General features: G+C 49.2%; 1 protein-coding gene across 2 annotated transcripts; it reads right to left on the reverse strand.

The window, feature by feature from the left end:
• Positions 1–13023: 13023 nt before the first annotated feature.
• Positions 13024–19747, reverse strand: LOC149364667 (uncharacterized). Of its 2 annotated transcripts, XM_089574650.1 has the most exons (3): positions 19457–19747; positions 19077–19387; positions 13024–13139 (listed from the first exon to the last, which is right to left on the reverse strand). In XM_089574650.1, the coding sequence occupies exons 2-3, from the start codon at positions 19362–19364 to the stop codon at positions 13062–13064; spliced, it is 366 nt and encodes a 121-aa protein (XP_089430776.1). In that variant the 5' UTR covers positions 19365–19387; positions 19457–19747; the 3' UTR covers positions 13024–13061. The 2 variants fall into 2 exon arrangements, with proteins under 2 accessions (XP_089430776.1, XP_089430775.1); XM_089574649.1 differs by having other exon boundaries at positions 19077–19745.
• Between the last annotated feature and the right edge of the window lie 4002 nt (positions 19748–23749).

Raw genomic sequence — 23749 nt, forward strand, 5'->3', positions numbered from 1 at the left:
TGAATCGACAACGATGTGCCAGCTTGTGTGATGTTATTCACACAACAAAAAGTAACTGCTGACAGTGCCCGGAACAAGTTTCTTTCTCACGCCAAGAACCGACTCAAGAAACAAACGAATTTTTTCCAGCTACGCCACAAAGTTTTTGTCTGCGCATAGTGTAATAAACAAAAGGAAAAAATAAGAAATACATGCACGCGTCCCCGGAAGCCATTCTACTAATATAGATGAAAGCGCTGCCTGGTATATAAAACAATCTGTACCCCAAGAAAGCAAAGGGTATTGCTGCAGATGCGACAATGAAACACAGTAAATGAAAAGGGATGAAAATCCATTATCCCTTCATTGTAAAGCTTTGAACGAATATATTCAAAAAGCAAAAAAAAAATGATGGGAAAGGAAGCCTTCACCGAACCAGAGATTATCGCAGGCAAAACCAATTGAAAATAAAAAGGGCCAGCGCCCAAGAAAAAATTTAAGAGAAGCCAATTAGACAAAACTTCTGTTTGGGCTAGATGGTGCATAGCTTATTTTGAAATGAATTTAAGCGCACAAGAACACGCACACAAAATGAGGAAACACACAGGACAGGCGCTTACTTCATCTGATTTATTCGCAGGTAAGAGAGCAAAAATATATACATAAAAAGAGCCATGCGCAGTAAAGAAACACATCGTCAGTTCACAATACGTGCTCAAGATACCTGTACTCTGCCTGCAAAAGAATAACCGACGTGTCACTCACACAGCCATGCCCCCTCTTCCTGATGTGAAAGGCTTCTAATAATTCACGTGCCGTCTTATCACCGCCTCTGCCAAGTATCTTAATCTCCTTTAGCCGCGGCTCGCACGCTCTGCAGTTCGCACAATGGTCTGCCAAATGTGACCCTCCACCCCTTAACGCCCGCAAATGTTCCCCCGCCCGGTCATTGACACACCGCCCTGTCTTGGCTATGTAAGCCCTACCGCAGGTCAACGGTATCTCGTAAACGACACGGGAACAGCAGTCGACATACTTTTTTTTGAGTGCTTCTTCCTGCAGCCACTCTTCTTTTCCGCGCACGAAATGCGTGAGCAAAGTTGGGCGAGTTTCTTCGGTGCGAACAACACCACAGCAACGCCGTGTCGGCCTGCCACTTTCTTCACATGATGAGCAACCTTGTGAATATACGGAACCACAACTGGTTTAAACGAGTTCCTTTCCAGTACGTGCGCTTCGGCGAACATGACCTGCTTGGTAATCCGAAGTAGGGCCTCGGCCACAGAAACAATGACCGCGCAGGGGAACCCGGCCGTAAGTAGCCGGTGTACTTGCTTATTAAAGCTACACTGCATAGCATGCGGGCACGACTTCGAGAGAGAAGCCCTCTGGCATAGGCCGGCAATAGACCTCTTGACAGTTTTCGAGTGAGCTGAATCAAAAGGTAAAAGCTCCTTCTGTGCCCTCGGAGCGTACACCCAACATACAGAAAAAATTAAACAACATTTGTTGCACCGACGCAGTTGGCAGCATCCTGGAGAGCTTTCAGCAGAACGGGAGGGGATTGAGATTTACGCACTAACTCCCTTTACAAGGTTCGTTGCAGTTTTTAGACGTCAATTTTACTCTAGGGGTTGATCATGTATGTTGGGAGTACGGTCCGAGGGCACAGGAAGAGCTTTTACCTTTTGATTCCGCTCACTCAAAAACTGTCAAGGGGTCTATTGCCGGTCTATTGCTGCAGCGTATGCTGCCGAGCTCTCATATTCAAATTGGATAGCACGCTGCGACGCCGCAGCTCATCAGATGAGCTCGAAGGGGACGTGGCGTCTCTTTCGCAGTCTAATCGACTCCTCCCAAACGAGAGGGGAGACGCAAAAGCAGCTTCGGCGGGCTCTGCAAGGGTATCAAGGTACGACGGCGCAACTTCCGGACGCTCTGTGCGACAGATCTCTCTGTCGTACGGAGGACCCGCCTGGGCCTGAGTACATGTACTCTGGCAGGCCTGATGAAACACTCGATGCCCCTTTTGAGTTGCACAACCTTAAGGCGGCCTTAGCAAAAATGCGCCGGCGTACGGCTCCGGGACGGGATCACATAACAGTGAGCCTGTTGGCGAACCTACCGGACTCAGCCTACCTCCATTTATTAGAATACATCAACCAGATCCGAGGCGGGCGTCCGCTCCCTCCCGAATGAAAAACGTCACTTGTGACGTTTATCCCTAATACAGACAAGAACGTGAATACGGACAACCTGAGGCCCATATCACTGGCCTCGTCACTGGCCTCTCTCCATACCTGCGAACTTTAAGGCGCCTGCAGACAGGCACTCCACTGTGTCCTGCAATCATGAAACATTACGATCCTAAGACGGATGGTTTGGTTCAGTTTATGGGGTTTAACGTCCCAAAGCGACTAAGGCTATGAGAGACGCCGTAGTGGAGGGCTCCGGGAATTTCGACCACCTGGGGTCTTTAATGTGCCCTGACGTCACACGGGCGCCTTTTGCGTTTCGCCTCCGTCACGTTTCGATGGAGGCGAAACACAAAAGGCGCCCGTGTGATTTGTCATCCCAGTGCACGTTAAGAACAATTGTCTTTTAGTCGAGTCGAATTGTTCTTTCGTCAGTGCAGAAAGAAATGCAGATTCCAGAAGAATAACTCAAGATGAATGGCACGCGCAATCTATTCGGCATTGAGTCTCAAAGTGCCTCCAACCGGCGCATTCTTACTGACGAACAATATGCGTTGCAGAAAATTCTTACCTCGGTTACTTTTGCGCTAAACTCAGAATTTGAAGTATGCGCATATATTTTGGATCTACCAGACCCGCTCTGCTTCATCTAAAAGCGAGTGCCTGCCGGTGAATGCGAGACACATCGCGGCGAGCCAACGTCGGCGAGCAGAACTTGTAAATCAGGCCGCCTGTCAGCGCTTTGTTCTTACCATTGCGTTTCTTTTGAATAGGTACACGTGAAACCTTACGCTGTCTGCGTCGAAACGGGAAAAGAAATGGCATCGAATTCCGTTCTGAAGAAAGTGTGGTTGGCAGCACTGCGGGACGATGCGTGAAGCGTTGTACTCTGCCGATATTCCGTTTTCAGATCACGGCGCTTCCAGTCGCTTGTCCGTTATTGTGCATACTGTGGATAAAATAAAGCATTTGTTGCGTACGTACTGATTTAAAGGGTACTTTTTGCTTTGTGCTCTCCCCAATCATGTAAACTGCATTTTATTTTCAAAAAAGGCGTGATCTCAAATGTTTCAGAGCTCGCAAGCCGCGAAACTGACCCTCGCTTGGGACGACCTTTGCATTGGGAGGGTATATCTGTGTATGTTATTATTAAGGCTGAAGCCTTTATTGCCTCATGCTGTCGTTAGCAATCCGCGTCGGCAGCCGTGTCTGCTTCCATGTCGGCAGCCGTGTCGGCAGCCGTGTCGACAGATGTGTCCACGTTTTGACGGGTGTCCACCGACATATGTGAGACAGTTACTGCGTAATTTCCTTTCTTCAAATACAATTTTCAGTTTCTTCATAACGGCCCCTCTTTCTTCTTTCACTGCCACTTCCTCCCTTCCTGTACGGTGCGGTTAAGGAGTCCGACTTACAGGCCCAACAAGCCTTAGTCGGGCGCGCCCGGGCTGCGGCAACCGCCACTGGGGTCCCATACTAGGGACCTCCACCTAGTGTTTGTTAGGATCGGTCCCTTACGGGCTGATCCAAACATACCTCCTGTTCATTCTTAATAAATGCTTTCACACCCACCACCACCACCGAGACGACTGAGAATTACAGCGCCATTTTTTTTTCCTCAAAAGCGTTGCGTTCAAAGGGCAAGGCATCGCTCCGAACGGATGCTGGCGTTCCGTGGACTCCCTGGCAGCGCTACAACACGCTGTCGCGTTACACTCCTAAAGGCGAAGCTTAAGCGCCATAATTAGCAGTCAATTAGTGCTGAGTGATTAATCACTAATTAGTCATTAATTAGTGAATTGTCATTACTTCGTCATCAGTTATGTGTGACGTCATCCAGTGGTGACGTCACCAGTGTCACATAGGCAAAGTGGTGCGAAAAACGCTTTCGCCTCTACGCACTTGAGACAGTCAAAGTGCCCCTGAATTTTTTTCTGCCAGCCCCTTTTCTTCAACAATGTTTATTCGGAGCAACCACAGCTATAAACAGAAGCGTTAAGCTGATACCGCGGTGGAAGAATGGGGCTGGTGCTGAAATCACATCCTGTGCAATGATTACAAAACTCATAAATCACCTCTTCCCTACTGCTCATTAGTTTATTTTGCATTTCATTATCACTTATATCAACAGAATATTGTTCATAGTGGTGCAGAAACGACGATGAAATACTGACCTGCTCCATCCACATAAACACAAAAAAACATTTGGCGAAAAGACCATAAAAAACAAGATAAAACTTTTATTTTTTTCCAGATGAAGCAGAGAGAGAGAGAAAAAAAACTTTATTGTACCAGGAATTTGGGGCACGCCCCAGCGTCCCCGCACGGCCCCACTGCACTCAAGTGTTTATGTTCCTGAGGTCCATAACACTGGCAGCCCGACGGCAGTCTATAAGACGCGTCATGGCGTTCTGGCGCGTTGCGTGGGGCAGATTTAAATGATGAAAACTCTTCCTTAAGGCGGAGCTTTGGCGTCCCCTCCAATTTTTGAGAGCCCCTCGCTTTAGGCGCTGCTGTAAAAAAAAGGCAAAAACAGGGCGGCAGACACAGTGCCGTTCCCGGAGTAGATTGCTCCAGGAATCTCGCAGCGGCATTCCTTGAGACGGAGAGCGTTCATGCCTTAAACAGGAGAGCGCACTCCATCGTAGGCCTGCAGGCTTAATTGTCCGATTCCCTATTTCCCACGCAGCGCACATAAAAAAAATAGTAATAGCATGTATAACGATCTTCACCGCTCAAACATGCACCCATTTTATTGGCTGTTTTTTAAAAATAAAGCGAAATGTATCTGAAAGCCCTTCAGAACGCCCGCCGCCTTCTCAAGTTTCAGGCAGTCTAGATACACCATCTTGAGCAGCCTAGCTACTATCGAGTAGCTTCCCACAAGAATGCGGTTTGCCATGCGAAAAAGCTGCAGTCACTTCCTTATTGAAAATACTTATTAAACCTGGAGTTATCGACCGGGAGACTCAGTTTTAGCGGGAATTCTGGGAACCTTGAGTGGCAGCTGCGCCAAAATTTCCCCAGAAATTGCTGCACAGGCAGTCTGCTTCCTATCTTGGTACTTTCCTGCCTACCAGGTATATCTCTGGGGCGACGCATCATGTCGGTAAACTGGCTACGAAACGACACGCTGTCAGTAGACCGTCCCTCCGCACGAGTGGGCATGCTGTACTGGGCCATAGTGGCCCCTATTTCTTGTGGTTTGGGTCTGCTTTTCCGTCCTATAGGCAGCACTTGCTCGGTAGACAGCCTTTGAGCAGCCCTTTTTCTCATACTTTTCAGTGGCCCACTACTACTTCAGTACGCTAACACGCTAATAATACGGCACAGCATTAGCGCGACACCATCGTGACGCCTTTGCTTGACGCACAAGGCGAAAGGAAACGATACGAGCAGCTAGTTCGCTTACTGGGTGGCTCTCCACGCTGCACGGACAAAGTACAGGCAGACCAGTGAAAGCAAGGCGCTCACATTTAAAAGAATATGGCTAGCGTGATGAAATAAATCAGTAACTACAACCAGGCGCCAAGCTGTAATAGTTAAAAAAAGCGCCCATTAAACCCTCGTTTAACGAATTACAGTTCAATACGATTCATCTCTTTCCTAATATCCTTCACCACTGCTATTACAACGCCGCGAAAGCACTCACTACACGTCACAAGGCCAATTACTAAATATTGAAGGCAGTCTATATACAGGAAAACAGCCGGAGTATGGGAATTGCTTGCAGGTAAAAAGTGCAGCCGTCAGAGCAGTTTGTCGCTGATTGAAACCTCCACGTTCACCTGGTGACCAATGTGAGTGTTTTACAAGTGGTTAAGAAAGTAGATGAACACTGTGCGCACTTTCTGGTGAGGCGGTGGCGACAGGAGAAAAGACTCGATGCTTGTCTTGCATTATTGTTTTTCTTCTGATTCAAAGGTACGATTCAATCGAGTCAACAGAATGTGGCATGAACATCAGATAGTGGAGAGCACTTATTCTCTACCGAATTTCGTATTCTTGGGTAGTGCGCTATTTGGTGCCCATGGTACAGTTATTATTATCGGATGTCCAACCGAGAAGTAACAATGGTTTGCTTTTGCAGCGAATCACAACTGCAGCGTCACTGTAACTGTGGTTCAGACTTGCGCGGTAAACAAAACGTTGATGGTGTGCTGCCTGCAGCAAATGGAGAGCACCGCTTTCCTTAATGCAGCTCACAACAACCGCAGTCAGGTGATCAAATCTTAGCAACGCTTTGAGTTCGCACTGCGGGCAGAATTTTTGTGAAAACTGAATCCTGCAATCAAGGCGTGTGCCGCCGGAGAAATTCTTGACTTGTTAATGTAGTCCCCTATTCAAGCAAACATTCTGGGAAGCACTGAGAACAGATGGATTCTTGGAAACATTTCCTCAGCATTTACTTGCATGTGACCGCGCACTTCCACTCCGCACATATGCCCGAAGTAATTAAGTGTTTTTAAGTACATTTCTTTCTCTGCACACAATTAAGAGTGCGCTTTATACAGCTCTAGTGTACTTAGCATGTCTCAGTTTACTTTAACCATACTTTCTTTCCACTTACAACCTAATGAGCCCGTATTACGTGTGTTAGATTTTCTCTTTACCTACGTGTAGTATATTCATAAGGAAAGGCCTATGCACTCGCATGCAACTATGCAACCTTCTTTATTCGAAGTGCACTCGAAACAACAAGCCGGATATGAGAGCACAAGCAAATTAGTAGAGAAGCAAACTTATATAAGTGGGAAGACAGGGATGGCACTCCACAAGCCGTGTAAAGCCACAGCCCCATGCATGTGTTATTCAAACCTCATACCTGCACAAATCATGGGTCGGAAGGTCTTTCCTTGTAACTATGAACACCCATGATGATTGTGTTTTTTTTTAAAGCGTAAATATCCGCCACACCTAAAAATATGCTGACGCGGGTCACCGAACTCCGCCGTATGATTTTACGTTGCCCAAGCTCTCTTTCCTTTCATTTTCTTTTAAATATAACATTCGACAATGAATTATGACAATGCGACGATCAACCACGCAGCAGATCTGCTGCAGCTCCGCTACCTGCCTATAGATTACTCCCAGCGTAGGGTACTAAGCCCCAGCAGATAACGACTACAGTACTCAGGAGACCTCACGGTTTAGAACCGTTCCTTCTCTTCTGTCGGCTTCTTTTTTTTCATCCATTACATCACCAGTGCTCAGATAGCCCCACTTCCGTCTGGAGACCTTCTTTTAGTCGCTTGGCATTCTCTGTGACACCTCACCGCCTTCAGAAAAAAAGTCTTCGTTCGAATGCCGCACGGGCAGCCGTTGTCCAGTCCCGTTGGGACACACCGGGCTTACCATCAGGCGCGCTACGAAGGGACGGAGCCTTAGTTGCCATCCCTCCCTACAGCCGACGAGGGCCGAAATCAGCGATGAATGCTCTGCCTCGATGCCCCTACCGGTGATCCATTCGTACAGAACCTCTGACAACTCTCCTCGGATTCGGCTGGCGTTCTAAGCTTCCGTTCTACGCATCCGTTTCTTATTTCCTGGCTCGTCATTTCCTGTGCAAAGGGCTCAGGCAACCCTTGTGGATCCGTGTCTAGAAAGTTTCCGAGCCTTCCCCAAATCATTGTCGGCCGTGTTTTTCTTTCGCTTAATGATCTGCATCTTCAGTACGCTGCGCCATCTGTAGTCTCCTCCTCTCTCACTTCGTTTCATCAGCGTTGTGGAGAGAGCAGGTAAGCCTAGCGCTGATTTCCGCTGCTGGCTTTTGGCAAATAAATGGCTTTTCCAGTCATGCAAAGACACCATTAGAGCTTAACGAATCGTCTAACATAAACGAGAACGCCCGCAGACAAATTCTTTGCAAGCTTAGCCTCTCAGTGCGCCGTTCGTGATGCTGAGTGAGCGCTTTATGTTATTTGGAAGATGAATTATTTATGGATGGAGTATTTATTGCACCAGCCTACTTCTTTCCCGTTTTTAGCGCTTCAACTTTTCCATGAATATTTTAACTCACGTAATGAACGCGTCCTTAAAACTTCAGGGATTGTTTGGGAAGAAAATTGCTTCAATATTCGGGTAAATAGGGTGTATGGTTTGTACACAAAAAAATTCGTAACTACAGTTGCCATCACGAGTGGCTCTGTCAAGGCATTTCACGTTATCCGTACAAGCTATCCATAGTTATCAACCTTATAACGGCATGCCGAATCCCGGCCAACATTCCTCCCTTGTGCATTCCTCGTGCCAGACGACAGCGCGCATTCGCGTACGCTGCAAACGGCCCTGCCTGCCCCTATGCAAGCGAACGACTGCGGGAGCTGTGAGAGCCCAGCGCAGCCTGACCGGCGTAATGAAACTCGCCGTAATCGATGTCATCATTCCTGGCTGGCGATGCTTGTATCTGTCCGAGGATAATGGCTTCACGGCGAACTTATGGACTACGCCTCCAACGCGCAGTGCACAGGGGATTTACAGGCTTTAACAGAACAAAGTTTGCGGGCCAGCTTCGAGATAGCACGTAGCGCTACGTTCTCCTAAAACTGGTTGCTTCGAATTAGTGAACGACATCCCTCCGATTGCTCCCGCACCATAAGTTTGTTCCTGTCGCTAACAGGAGGCGCGCCAACATTTCATCATTAAAATGATCGTTTCTGAAGGACGCTGCCTTTTCGTTAATACTGGCGCCGACTACTTTTCTTTTTCTGTGTGCCCAGTACGTGCATAAGCAAGGAGTAGCTCAGGCTAGTCAGTGAGATATACCTCTACTAAATTTGGAAGCGTTAACACTAGCACAGAAGAATAAAAAGACCGTACAAACGATTACTATTTACTGATGTGACTGGGTAATGAAGGGTTGGATGGCAGCAGGTATATTTTTGCCCGTGCTCCAACTAACTGCGGGACTAGGGATTTTTTTCTTATTTTTCTTTCTTCTTTGTCACGGTGTTCCACACTGAGTCGGACTAAGCCTTGTTAGCTTAGCGCTACAGATTCTTAAGGTGTCGACGAATAAGCAATGAAATTTATCAGCATTGTTAGGCCTTTCGCATCTATGATCCACAGATGCCCGCTCAACCTTACAGGGAACGAATCGTTACACCATGAACTGCCCTTCTTTTGCGTCTATTACGCCTGGAAATCCTCGAGAGACCAAGGCTGAATGGGGTTTCAAAACCTCACTACGCGAGAGGCATTGCACTTCGTCTTCGTCACCTAATACTACTCTTAAACTAATATTCGAGCTTTGAGCTGTGTGGTGGTAGCGACAGAGAGAGATGTGCTGCATGCGTTGGCGTGGACAACGTTGTAGCAAAAACACGTTGTTAGAGCAATACGCGTTGGCATTGACAACATTGCTGCAGAAACGCGGCACTGCAGCATATGCCCCCGGCGCACACTGGGTAAATTGGCATTGACGATGAAAAAGATGATTTGCATAACTGGCTTCCTTGGCCAGTAGACACCTAAATAGCGTTCATGTACATGCCGTTGGTGTTCACCTACAAAAAACTGTGATTTCGCGCATTATTTCGTGCTTAGCAATACTACACCGCCAGCAATTTTTTTTTTGTCGCATTGTGTATCATCTTCACATAAATTAGAGCGGAATTTTATTTGCTCTCTTCTATTGAGAACGTGAGAGAACCAAGCTTTTACGTCACGCGCTGTTTTTGTGTCGATTTTCTCAAGGAAGGTTTGCACTTATCAGGTGATCATACAATGGGATGCACCACCTGTGTCAGCAGTGTGATATTTTCTTTTCAACGTTGTTTCTTGTATTCATTCGCCGTTTGATTTTGTCTTGACGTATTCACATACAAGGGGGGCTGCTCTGCACCTCTCACATTCTCCCTCGCACTCCTTCGCTCGCCCTAACAGCGGTGGCGCAACGCGATAGTTCTTGCAGCTCTGGTTCTAACTCAAGCTAGTTCTCGGGAAGCTTCTGCAGCGTGCCATCTTATTTTCCTCTCTCCTCTCCCTCTCGCCTTCCCTCTCGCACTCATTCGTACGGCCAAATAAACCTGCGGTCAAGACGCTATTGCTGCGTGCCTTCCTCTGTGTTTCCTTACCATAACTTCCAACGCAGGCAATAGGTTTAAGCTCACGTATTGTATTATTAACGCACAAGAAATTTTAATACAAAATCGATTGAGAAAAAAAAGTAAGACAGTCTGTCCACCAAAACGCCCTGTTTCGAGAGTCGCAACTATGAATGATCCTGAAAAATGTCAAATGTATCATTTCAACTCCTCACCTTCCTTGTGCACTTTTGTTACTTGAATCATGATTTGTGTTTCGTCTTCAATGATCTTTCAAGTGATTACTTCAACTGTTTCAAATGACTGCCGTTCATTTTCTGCATTGCTTGGCAATAAATGTTTCAACCACCACCACCATTTTAGACTCAGCATCTGGCTCATTTTCTGTTTTTCTTCCGCTCGGTTCGTGTTTTCACTTTTTTCTTGAGCTCGTTTGAACTCTTCGTCACAAATATATCTTAATAAACTTTGCAGGAAAACAGAGAGCCTGGTTAATACCATACACTGTTCTCCTCAAATGAAGATAAATTATTCATTGGAATCTATTGTGCGGCTCGAGTTTAGTCACAGTACTAGCGCCATTCCTCAGTATTATTCGCCTCCATTAGTCACTGTCATCCAATGGCTTCACATGAAAACCGGGAAGAAAATGACAATGGCTCGACCGCTTGTTTTTCAGAACTCACGAAGGTTCGTTTAACGGAGTCAAATGAGGAATATAAAGGAGTGAGTAAGATGGGATTAAAGCCCTGTAGTTTTCTTCCTATTTTATTCACGCTTAATGGGACTTAAAGTAGCCGCCGCGGTGGCTCAGTGGTTTTGGTGCTCGGCTGCTGACCCGAAAGACGCGGGTTCGTTCCCTGCCGCGGCGGTTGGATTTTGGTGGAGGCGAAATTCTAGAGTCCCGTGTACTGTGTGATGTCAGTGCAGGTTAAAGAAGCCCAGGTGGTCGAAATTACCGGTGCCCTTCACTACGACGTCCCTCATAGCCTGAGTCACTTTGGGACGTTAAAACCCATAAACTAAACCAAACCAAACTTAAAGCGTTCAGTAAGGCACCTCCAGACTACTACTGCTACCTCTATCGACAAGCGAGTTTTCATCATGTGATTTACGCATGTGGAAGTGCAACTACAGATTGCTATCGTTTATCGCATTAAAAGCACAATGAGGGCAACTGCACGCAAATTTTGTTCTTAGTCAAAATAGACCCTGCGGCTCCCTCTGGCTATGTTTATGTCTGTCCGGCAGCCAGAGACGTTTATTGCTGACCATAGCGGTCGTCGGCAGGCGCGTGCGGAAGTGTTGACGCGATACTATGGTACGCTTCGCATGTCTACTCTGTTCGACTGCGTTAAAACCCTACGATATTTTCGCCCTTGACCCTACGTCACCAAACTCGACGCTCACCAAGCTTGTAGGTTGACATTTAGTATAGCATATGTAGGCCACGAACCTGTTGAAATACTACCAGCTACCAGAGGCTCTTCTGCCTGACTGACTGTTAGCGGTGGAAGGACGCTAAAAGTATGCGCACGCAGCAGCAACGATGTGGCTAAGTGGTTAGCGCATCCGCCTCGTATGCGGGATGCGCGAGGTTCTATCTCCAGTGCCGCCGGGAATCCACAGAGTTTCCATGGATAAAAGCTTTACCTCGGCTTCTCTGCGGTGATACACTTGGAAAAGGAGTGTGACTACACAGTGTGCAGACAAACGGTTTGTACCGTGGCGCTCTTCGGCCAAAGCAGCGTTTGCGCTATTGAAATTTCACCACAACCTTAAGTGTCCAGGGAAATAAAATCACGCACAGGTGATCGAACGATTACATGCCACAATCTGAGTTAGCAGTATTGGTTTTGCGTTTCGTTTCTACAAAGGCTGCCTTCTCGTTGCGTCTCTGAACATGATTTCGCAGTGGGCTCCTGGAGGCTGGAGGTCAGTGAAGGGCTGGGTGAGTGGAGCATCTCAAAGGCGGCGGCGGGCTGGTGGAAGATGCACCTTTACCGGTGGGCGACCAGAGTTGCACTGACCAGGCATCGCTCCAGAGGAGGCATCTTCTGGGCGCACAGGGCAGTGGAGGTTTCAGAGTGGCATTTCGCCGACGCTGCTAACTGAGCAAAACAGCAACTGAGGGGGACTCTCATTGTCGAATGATGCCCAGCCTGTCTTGATAGCTTCAGAGCATTAAATCTCCACTCCATCTCCAATGCAGCACAGCACAGACGGAATTCAGTGCTTTCACTATCGCAGAACAGAAACTAGCAGAGACTGCAACTTACCTCAGTGTGCCAGCAATTCACATGCAGCTCATTAATATGCGCGGTCGGTCTTTCACTTATGACGCAAAGAACGTTATGGGATGCGAAGATGACAATGCAGGCATTCCCCTTCCTATGAGCGCCAAATCATCCTGCTTTGCTTGCCGCCACATGAGAGCCATCGCAAAGTCGCCGTACGAGGATCTTGAAAAAGCCACTCGAGGGAGTCTAAATACGCTTTACCATTATTATTTTATTTTCATCTCCGTCATACGAAATAAACGGCACATATGATGTCAGCGCTTTCATACAGCAGGCTGCATTAATTTTAACAGCCAGCAATGCCGTTTCACGATCAGGTTAGAAAATTCGAAAATAATTATTTGCAGGAAGCAGTACGCGCCACCTGCCTGACAGATTTACAAGAAAAAGAATATTTCGGTCTGTGTTCAGACCAACGCTGCGCTGCAGGCAGCCATCAGTCCGTCGACGCAGTCCCTGTGCTTTTGCCACGGCGAATTCTCGGGGCTACAGCCTAACGTCCAATGGTTGCGTCAGGAGCAACTGATGGCGAGGCGCAGGTTCTACTTATGGAAGTGTTCCAGGATCTGGAATGACACTCCTGTAACGCCGCAGCCTCTTTCAGCGTTCCAGCGCTGTATCTGCAAGTATCAAAAAAGGAAAAAGAATTGTTTTCCTTCACATCGTCTGCTGGTGACACAGTCGATAGGCAGTGCGAGAAGCATGAGTAAGCAGTGACTAGGCCTCACAGAGGCTGTCAGATGCTCTGAAAAGTAAAACGTCATACTGTGTTGCTAGCAGGAGAAACGTTGGAAAATTGGTTTTTGGAAAACGAAATACGCAGTATCGGTCTCACATATCTCGGTGTACACTGAACCGCGCCGTAAGAGAAGGGATAAAGGAGGGACTGAAAAAAAGGAAGGAAGAGGCGCCGTAGTGGAGGGCTCCATAATTTGGACCACCTGGGGATCTTTGACGTGCACTAACACCGCACAGCACACGGGCGCCTTTTGCGTTCCGCCTCCATCGAAACGTTACCACCGCGGTCGGGTTGGAACCCGGGTACTCCGGCTCAGTAGCTGAGTGCTGTAACCACTGGGCTACCAAGGTGGGTTAGCACGGAAGTGCTTTCTAGGGAGAATTGGTTTTTTGAGGAAAGGAAATAACACAGTACTGTCTCACATATCTCGGTGGACACCCGAACCGAGCCGTAATGAGAGAAATAGAGGAGGGAGTGGAAGACAGGAAGTAAGAGGTACCATAGTGGAGGTCTCCAGAATAGTTGCGACCACCTGTGGATCTTTAACGTGCACTGACATCGCACAGCACACGGGCGCCTTTTGCGTTCCGCCTCCATCGAAACACGGCCGCTGCGTTCGGGTTCGAACCCGGGTACTCCGGCTCGGTAAACGAGCGCGTTAACCAATGAGCCACCGCGGCGGGTGCGAGAGAGGCGCCCCGGTTTTCCGATTCTCCGGCGGAGCCCTCTAATACGGCGCTTCTTGGACCACCTACACATCAAACACGACTTAACACATTGAGGAAAGAGAGAGAGTGCCAGAACCCTGGACACCCTACCTCTGGGTCCAACCCCTTCCCCGCAACATGTCCAGAGAAGACCATAGCGGTCGTCGGCAGGCGCGTGCGGAAGTGTTGGCGTGATACTATGGTAACTAACAACACGTGTATTACGTGGAAGTTGCCAGCTCACCCGACTGGGGTTTGTACACGGCCGCCGTCGTACACAACACAAACACAGTTTACAGGGCCACTTTCAAAGCCTAAAGCGCAACGCACACGGAGGAGATTGCCATTGCTCCGGCTCTCATTAATCCCTAGTCGAAACACATCTTCACCGACTCGCGAGGGGCCTTTCAGAACTATGAGGTGGGTTGAGCTTCTTCGCGTGCCTGGCGCATACTGCAATATAGTTGCCGATGCGAATATCCAACTCCACGTAACCTGATTTGGGCCCCCAGTCACCAGGGACTCCCGGGAAATGAACAGGCCGATCAGGCCGCCCGCGCACTCTCTCCCCGGGCTATCTCCCTGTCCTTGGAAGCCTACTCCCAATCAGACAATCTGGCCCTTACATTCAAACACATCACCGATTACTACAAGGAGGAACACCGGCGCTACCCGGCCCCTAGTAAGGGACTGGATGGATCGTCAGCGCCCTCAGCCTCCTCATTAAAATTCCAACACTGGACTGTGCCCGGCGGTGCTTAAACTTTTCAACACTTCCTTTGAAGGCGCGTGCCATTTCTGTGGGGAGGTGGCTGACACCTTCCGCATGGTTTTGGTGTGTCAATAAAACCCATCTATCCCCCCAACCCCATTTGAAAGGACTGGGAGGCGGCCCTCGGCCGACAAGACCTCAAAACCCGAAAGGCCACGGTTCAAAGGACGGGGACTGCGTTGCTTGCCAATGGGGCCCCGAAATAGGCGCTCCAGCTAGTATTGTGAGGGGAAAGGACCAATACGGCCCTACCGCAATCACCTTTTAAAAAACTTAATAGGCGATAAATGATTTTGACCACCACCTCTTTCTTCTATCTTTCTTTCCCTCCCCCTTTGTCCTCCTCACGGTGCTGGTTTGAGTCCTTTGAAATTTCAGGGATGACTCCGACCGACGGTCTCAACAATGCAGTCGCACAAGTCGTACTCCGTGGATCCGTTTTCGCACTGTCATCATTATATTTTAGAATAAACTCATGCGTAGTCGGCAAAGCTAACTTCGGCGATAACGTGAACAGACACGCAGAGTAAGCGGGAAGCAATAGTATTTGGAGCTCGTTTAAGACATCTCTGGTTCTCGAAGAAAGCCGAGGGGCTTTGGAAGCCCGCCACTTTACGGGAGGTGTCTACAAATGAAGGTGTTTGCTAGTTTGTACCATTGGGCTCAGCCCGCTGCGATGGCTCAGTAGTTAGAGTATGGGTTGGGGCGCTCGCTACTTAGCTGGAGTACCCAGATGCAAACCTGGTGCTGGTAAAAACATTTATTAGGAAGGGACAGGAGGTATTCTTGGATCAGCCCGTAAGGGACCGATCCTTACAAGCACTACGTGGAGATGCCTAGTTTGGGACCCCAGTGGTGGTGGCCGCCGCCCGCGCGCGCCCGACTAAGGCTTGTTGGGCCTGTAGGTCGTGGCAGCCGAGCAGGGTCGCCTCCCCGTCCTCCCGGGTTGGGTTGGGGATGGCGGGAATAGCCGGGTTGGAAGGGCAGGCCCACACCATGTGATATGTGTCCGAAGACACAGCTCTACAGTGTGTTGAAGACTTGCGGGGTCGCAGCGGAGCACCAGAGCAAAATGACCAGCGTGGCAGGCTTCTAGTTCCGAACAGCCCGTGCCGGGCGTGCGCTCCGAGCACGGGCTGTCCATGTTTATTGTCTTCTATCGCGGGAACGCCGACCTCACCGCCTGCGCTTTATAGCGTCGCCGGGCGCTATAAGTGCAAGGCAGCTGCCGCTAAAGGAGTGATCAGTGTTTTAGTGCTGCTGGGCACAGCACTGTACTAGTGAGACGGCGGAGACGGAGCCGCGCATCCGCCTTCTTGAGGAGGCCTTTACATGGGCGAGGGTAAAGGCGATGCCTATCTTGATAGTACGTCATATTATATGTGAAGGTATAGACCGGATTAAAATCGGGTTCCTCATCGAGTGGGGAGGAGAAAACAGCACGGTGAGAGAGCGCGCGGGCGGCTGCGTCTAATGCCTCGTTTCCTCTCAACCCCCGATGAGCAGGGGCCCATGCATGTGAGGTAAAGGTGTGCGGGGTCCGTATCCCGTATGCAATTTTGGTAGATTCGATACGCTAAGAAGGGAGTGCAGCCTTTTGCAAAGTTCCGAAAGGCCCCTCGCGAGTCGTCGATATGTATTTTGAATTGAAACGTGAGGCCGCGAGAGCAATCGCGACCTCTTCTGCTTGTGTGCGCCTCCCGGAGCTCCCGGAAAGTTGACCGCGACGGATGCGTTTCGACCGAGCGAAAGACGCTGGTATGGTTTCCCTCTTTTCGATCGACGGGAGGCAGTGAACGAAGAGAGAGAGAGCCATCCGTTAGTTTTACGCGACAGTGTATGCAGCTCGTTCGGTCGAAAAGCCGTTGACGTCGTAATAGTAGTCGAAGTGCGCAGCGCACGTCGGAAAAAATTCAGGGGAGCACTGTGTCGACCTAAAGTGCGGTGAGGCGGAAGCCTTAGACGCGGGGTTGCTGCTTATGTCATTGATGTGTGATTAAGACGCTAAGCTTTGCCTCTGAGTGGAACGCGACTGCGTCTTGAAACGCTGTCAGGGAGTCCACAGAACGCCATCGCCCGTTCGGCTGTACACCCTGCTCGTCGATAAATTGGTTTTTGAGGAAAGGAAATGCATCTGTCTCGCGTATATCGGTGGACACCTTAACCTCGCCTTAAGGGAAGGGAGGAAGATGGGAGTGAACGGAGACCCCGTATTCACTAGAGGCGCCTTTGTTCATTCTAAACCATCGAGCTGGCATGGCGGAGTGGTAGCGTGCTCGTCTCGCACTCTGGAGACCCAGTTTCGATTCCCCAACTTGACCAATTTCCTACTCGATTTTATTTATTTATCTGGTCTCACTAGAAAGGCTAATTAGGCTAATTGGTTAATTAAGTAATTAACCTAACTCAGACCCATTTACTTGGAACATCGCTATACCATCCCTTTAATTGGTTGCATGGTTACTAGCCAAAGTACAGTTGGCCCAGTTTGAAATTCGCGCACTGTGACGTCACGACCACTTCGACCAATTGAAAAGCGTGACATTTCTGTCGACAACTTCTGCTTACAACGATAAGGCATTAAAGGCTTCCGCCTTAAAAAACTCGTATCATGCCAACCGTTTCCTGCAGAATGTTCCGGATGGTGTCATACGATTGAGCGTTTCATGCAGCATAAACTAACTGGCTATGTTAGCTTGCAGCAAAAGTTGGAACTGGCGACCTATAGTATAATCGGAGGCTGCGGGTGTCCCCCGAGATGTGAGACAATTACTGCGCCATTTTCTTTCCTCAAAAATGCGTTGCGTTAAACTTGTTTCCAACGGACAAAGCAGCGCTGCGTCGCGCTGAGCGGACGATGGCGTTCCGTGGACTCCCTGGAAGCGCTGCAACATGTCGCGTTCCATTCAAAGGCGAAGTTTAAGCTAAGTGTCCACAGACTTTTGAGGAACGGAACGCCTCAGCAAGTGTCTCGCTTCACGGTGGACACCTAAACCTCGAAAGCGTTACGTTATAAAGCACTGCGCTATAATGCGCTACGCGTCACGGCTTCCGCTGTAGCCACTAAATTGCTTGTATGAAGCCAAAACATCTTTCGCTGTAAAAAAAGAAAAACGAAAAGGTTGTGTTTAACCTACAGAGTTTCGAGTGTGATGTCGGTGCGTTATACCGTTGTCCTGCGCATGTACTTCCAAATTAGTTTGGTTTTAGCTCAGCTATCACAGCTTTCGCTCTAAAATTGCATGTTTTGACATGTGACTTCCAATGACCATAAGCGATACATGGGCTTAGAGGGACGCTGCAGTGGAGCGCTCCGTATCATTGTAGACCACATGGGGCTTTTTAACGTGCTCTTCGCCTCCACCTAAAGGCGGACGCAGCGGCCGGAATTGAACCCGGGTACTCCGGCTAAATAGTCGAGTGTTGTAACAACTCATCCATCTCATTTGGTGAGCATGGACGGTTAGACTTGAGAAAGAACGGAAGAGAAAGCTTGCGTCCCATACGATTACTCCATTGATGCGAATAAAACCGTTCATTCTGTTCATTATCCGAAGCTGTATAGCCTTCTGTAGCCTACACACAATTGCCATGGCACGTTTGAGGTAACCCGCTTAGTTTGCCCTGTTTTAACGCGTGAAGGCGAGATGTTCCAATGGCTGACACCTCGAGGTGAGATTCAACGTCACGAAGCTATGCGTGGACTTTGAAGACTGTTTGCCGACTGGGGTTCTTTAACGTGCTCGCACATCGAACACACAGACATCGTTGCACTTCGGCTCCAATGAAGAGCTGCCGACGTGTCTCGGATTCAAGCCAAGACGCGTCCAGAGTCCGAACGCCGTGATTCTTGAGCAACTACGCGGGATCGGTCCCAGTCGCGGCTGCCGAATTTAGATGGAGGCGAAATTATTGGAGGTTTAACGTCCCAAAGCAACTTAGGCTATGAGAGACGCCGTAGTGAAGGGCTCCGGAAATTTCGACCACCTGAGGTTCTTTAACGTGCACTGACATCGCACAGTACACAGGCCTCTAGAATTTTGCCTCCATCAAAATTCGACCAGTGCGGCTGAGACTGAACCCGCGTCTTTCGGGTCAGCAGCCGAGCGCCATAACCACTGAGCCACCATGGCTGGTAGAGGCCCGCGTACTGTGCGATGTCAATGTAACTACGTTAAGGAACACCAGGTGGTCGAAATTTCCGGAGTTATTAACGACGGCGTTCCCCATAGCCACAGTCGCTTAGGGACGTTCAAGCCCATGAACTAAACTAATCGTGAGCCACTGCGGTGGGAAATGTTGAGGCCTAGGCCACAAAATGCCAATGTTCACAGCTTACGTGTCGAGCCACTTCGTCCTGGCTGGAGTAGACCATGGCGGCGACAGCTTGCTGGCGGAAGGCCCGGGCGTCCAACGCGCAGCACCTCGTGGCACTCTGAGCGTAGCAGCCGGCGCAGGTGACGTGGCAGCAGGGGAGCATCACCATGTGTGAGCAAACTCGGCCGCTGTAGGCGCAGTACCAGCTCAGAGGCAGGGGCTCCAGGAAGCACGCCAATCGCCAGGCCACGTCATAGTGGAAGCCATGCAGTGTGCAAGCGGCGTCCGTACTCTCCGCCGCTGGAGTCATCCAATCCTCCGAATACGATGAAGCTGCACTGCTCATGTTACCACCTGAGCACGCCGAACCAGATAGAACTGTCTATATCACGAGCAGCTCACCAGACTCTCGACTTGTCAGCCTCAGAACAGCATCTGCCTCTCGATGATAGGATGTTCCAGAGAAAGCTCGACCGGCGTACTAGTGTTGCCAGAGAAGCTATGATTACGTGTCTAATTCACGTGCGCGCACGATAGAACGCTGGCGCATGCTCATTACAGCGCGCAAGAAGAGAAAGAAAAAAATTAGGAGGACGCTCAAACTTCGCCTTTGAGTGTGAAACGCGACAGCGTCTTGCAGCGCTGCCAGGAAGTCCACGGAACGCCATTGTCCGTTCGGCGCGACGCCGTGCCCGTTGCACAATCGAGAATTGTTTTTTTTTTTGAGGTTAGGAAATGACGATTAGCAGTCTGACTCTACTTCGTAGACACCCGAGCCGCGCATAATACTTATAGATCACCAGTTCCCTCGATTATAGGTCGCCGGTGCAAATCCCTGCCGCTCGCATAGGCTGAAACTAGTAAGACTATGCCACACGAAACGCTGAATCGTATGAGACCATCCGGAACATTCTGGGCAATCAGTTGGCATGAAAAGATTTTTTTCCCACGCGTGGTACCGACTACTATAGCTACGCCGATGGCTTTTCGACCGTTTTCATCTGTGATTATTCTTGGCATTCACAAAAAAACAAAAACATAGGCAAAAGCACCCGACCCACCGCAGTGGCTCAGTGGTTAAGGCACTCGCCTACAGAGTCAGAGTACCCGGGTTAGAAGCCAACCGCGGCGGCCGCGTTTCGGTGGTGGTGGAACGCAAGAGGTGCCCGTGTGCTGTGCGATGTCAGCGCACGTTAAAGATTCCCAGGTGGTCGAAATTATTCTAGACCCTTACACTAAGGCACCTCTTCCTTCTTTTCTTCTCTCAGTCCCTCTATCCCTTCCCTTACGGCGAGGTTCAGGTGCACGTGGCAGCGGTGGTGGCTCGGCTCGAGCCAGTCGGCAGGCCCGTGCACTTTCCATTTCATCTTCTCCCAGTCGCAACAACAGCTGCGACCACTATATACTGAGTACAACAGCTCCGCGGTTAAGGCGCTCGTCTACTAAACCGCAGTTCCGGGGTTCGAACCCGACCACAGCGGCTGCATTTCGTTGGAGGCGAAATTCAAAAAATTACGAGGAACTTTAGCGGCTAAAGTGGTGAAAGGCGACAGCCTGATGAGTGCTGCATTCTGCTACGCGATTGTTCACTTCACATTCTGTTGGTGCATCAATTACCTGCCAATTAATGACTCTTAATCTTTCCCTTTAGGAGTGGAACGCGACAACGTGTTGTAGCGCTGCCAGGGAGTCCACGGAATGCCACCACCCGTTCGGCGCGGTGCGTTGCCCTTTGAACGCAACGCTTTTTGAGGAAAAGAAATGCCGCTGTAATTCTCTGTCATCTCGGTGGACACCTGAACCGCACCGTACAGGAAGGGAGGAAGTGGAGTGAAAGAAGAAAGAGAAAGAGGGCCCGTAATGAAGAAAATGAAAATTGTATTTGAGGAAAGGAAACTACGCAGTAACTGTCTCACATATCTCGGTGGACACGGGTCGAAAATTGTATTTGAAGAAGAAAATTGCGCAGTAACTGTCTCACATATTTCGGTGGACACCCGTCAAAATTCGTGCGCAGTGAAGTCACGACCATTTCGACGAATCTTAAACGCGGACAAATTTGCTAACACGTCCTGGTCACGACAGTGTGAGCCATTAAAGGCTTTCGCCTTAAAAGACGCCCGTGTGCTGTGCGATGTCAGGGGTTTGCAGCCTTCGGGCTGCGGCCTTGTATCTGTTTTTTCAGCCAGCGTCCGTTCCGGCGGACGCGGTTTTTGCGACGCGCGCCTTTACTCTCTCTTTTACTCTGTCCTCTTATCTCTAAACTCTCTTCTATCTGCACGTGGCAGCGGTGGTGGCTCGGCTTGAGCCAGTTGGCAGGCCCGTGCACTTTTCCTTTTCATCCTTTTCTTAGTTGCAACCAACCAACCAACCGATGTCAGTGCACGTTAAAGATCCCCAGGTGGTCGAAATTATTCCAAAGCCCTCCGCTACGGCACCTCTTTCTCTCTTCCTTCTTTCACTCACAGCTGCCGTCCTTCTTTTACGGCGCGGTTCGGGTGTCCACCAAAATATGACAATTACTGCGCCATTTCCTTCCCTCAGCAACCAATATCAATTTTTTTAGAGCGCAGCTTTATCGCGCCCGTTCTTTTGTTTCGCGGCGTCACCGTCGCCGTTCTCCCTCGTAACCAGCTCCGCAGCCGGAGCAGCGCGCTGCTCTAGTTGCGCGCGCTCCTGGCGCCATCTCCCGCGACCTCCCGATAACTTAATTGCTCTCTTCGCTCCTCCTCCAATGCCACCCTTGTGCGGCGGTAATCAGAGCGCCGGATTGGTGGCGGCGGGTCTCGATATGTGCACCGCCCGAGCCAAAACGCATAGCCGCCGCCGTTCGCCACTGCGAACCGCCTGCCTATGTAAATAGTTTATTCTCTGCCAGTTCTTTCTGAGCCATGAGCGAGGCAACCGGTGAAAGTCCTTCGTCGGCCGCTGCTGCTAAACGAGCTGCCAGAGCAGAGGCCCAGCGCCATTGCCGTCAGAATTCAGAGTTGCGTGCCGACGAAGCAGAAGCTTACCGTCGCCGGCGTCGAATTCTTTGGCTCAGTTTTTCGAAAAGCTGGAACTGCTGACGAGCTGCGCTCTAATTTCGCATTAGGAAGTAACGTAATCATCGGCAAATTTTTCACTCTAGCTTTCACTTACAAAGTACAGCACACGGGAGCCTTTGCGTTTCGCCGCCATCGAAAGGCGGTCGCCGCGGCCGGGTTTGAACCCGGGAACTCCGGCTGAGTGGCCGTCAAACAGAAACCTTTTACGAACTTTTTAACATTAATGAACGGCACCTTTTTGGAGTCCTACCTACCTCATGCATTTTAATTCATGTCTCATTCATACCCGATTTCACACTGAGCGTCTGTGAGCTCGCAGGTTCTTAGCAATTACCGCGAGGTATCATTAAGCTTTTAAGTCGCTTACTTAAAATCCAAGCCGGAAAGAAGGTTCTGCTTGTCCATATGTGCACATAAGAGCGTCCAGGCCACATCACATGCGAATTGAAAAAAAAAAGAAACTACTTCTTGTATCTCGTCGTCTTTGGTCCGTACGTGCTTTTTAACACATCGTACGCAGTGCTGTAGCGGGCTAGAAAAAAAAAAAATAAACGGACAACGTCCTTGCCACAAGTTCTTATCAGATGCTGTCAGGCCGCTTGCAGAGTTTTCCGGCGCAAGCAATTTCAGCAAGGTCAGCACGACGCAACACACACGGAGGATCTACACTTTGCCCTCAGAAATATTAGAGATGCGCAAGTTTGTGGAGTTACCTCTTAATATTTTTGCGTAGTACTATTCAGGACGACAACAGCATGGAGCGCTCAGAAACGCCTAACGCCTACCATTTCGCTGTTGCGTAAACCGCATGAAGCGACAGTCTCTGGCACAGCTGAAACTAACTCACTGAACGCCGTCGCCGAAACAAAGTTACAAGTTAAAAATCCGAACACGAAGCCACTGCGTACTTCAGGATGCATTAACTGTGGGTGGTATTGCTGCTATTTATTTTTTCGTTCATTCATTCATTTATTTATTCATGGTAACAAAAAGCACAAAATAATTTAGCACAGCAAAACAAAACGTAGAAAACAAAAAGTTTTAGGAGCACTGCTGGAATACATCGATCGTGTATATCGACAAAGTATACCAATCATCCTGAGAAAATAAACGTCATCAACATCATCAGCTTGACTACACCCACTGGAGGGCAAAGGCCTCTCCCGTGTCTCTCCAATTAATCCAGTCTTTAGCCATTTGCGGCCACCGTATCCCCGCAAATTTCCTAGTCTCATCCGCACACCTTTCTGCCAACCCGTGCTACACTTTTCAAACATTACTTGGTGACATAAGAGATTTCTCGTGACAAGACTCTAGCATCGCAATTTCAGTTCACATGCTGACTAACCTATCGTCCCCAGAGTAGGAATTACTCAACGTTTTCTTCAAAGCATTTCTTGTTTTTTTTTTTCCCCTGCAGGCAGCAAACGACATGGCACAGCAAGAGCTGTAATAATCTTTCAGTTCACATTTATTACACCTAGGTGCAGATCAGTGCGAGAAATTATCGCCCCTGAGTGATTTCGTTAAAATACTCCCATTTTGGAACAGGAGGCAACATGAACTTCTTGACGAAAGAGACCGGACAGCCTTATAAGACGCTGGCGGATGTTTCGACATGAAGGCTTGTCTCACAAAAGTAGCGCAC

This window comes from Amblyomma mixtum, chromosome 2 (assembly GCF_055824585.1).
Source record: "Amblyomma mixtum isolate Tamu chromosome 2, ASM5582458v1, whole genome shotgun sequence".
Lineage (NCBI taxonomy): Eukaryota > Metazoa > Arthropoda > Arachnida > Ixodida > Ixodidae > Amblyomma > Amblyomma mixtum.

Coding starts and splice junctions, on each gene's coding strand:
- LOC149364667 (XM_089574649.1), bottom strand. CDS start 19,400: ATGAGCAGTGCAGCTTCATCGTATTCGGAGGATTGGATGACTCCAGCG. Junction 13,140..19,076: donor AGGACGAAGTGGCTCGACAC/GTAAGCTGTGAA, acceptor TGATACTTGCAG/ATACAGCGCTGGAACGCTGA.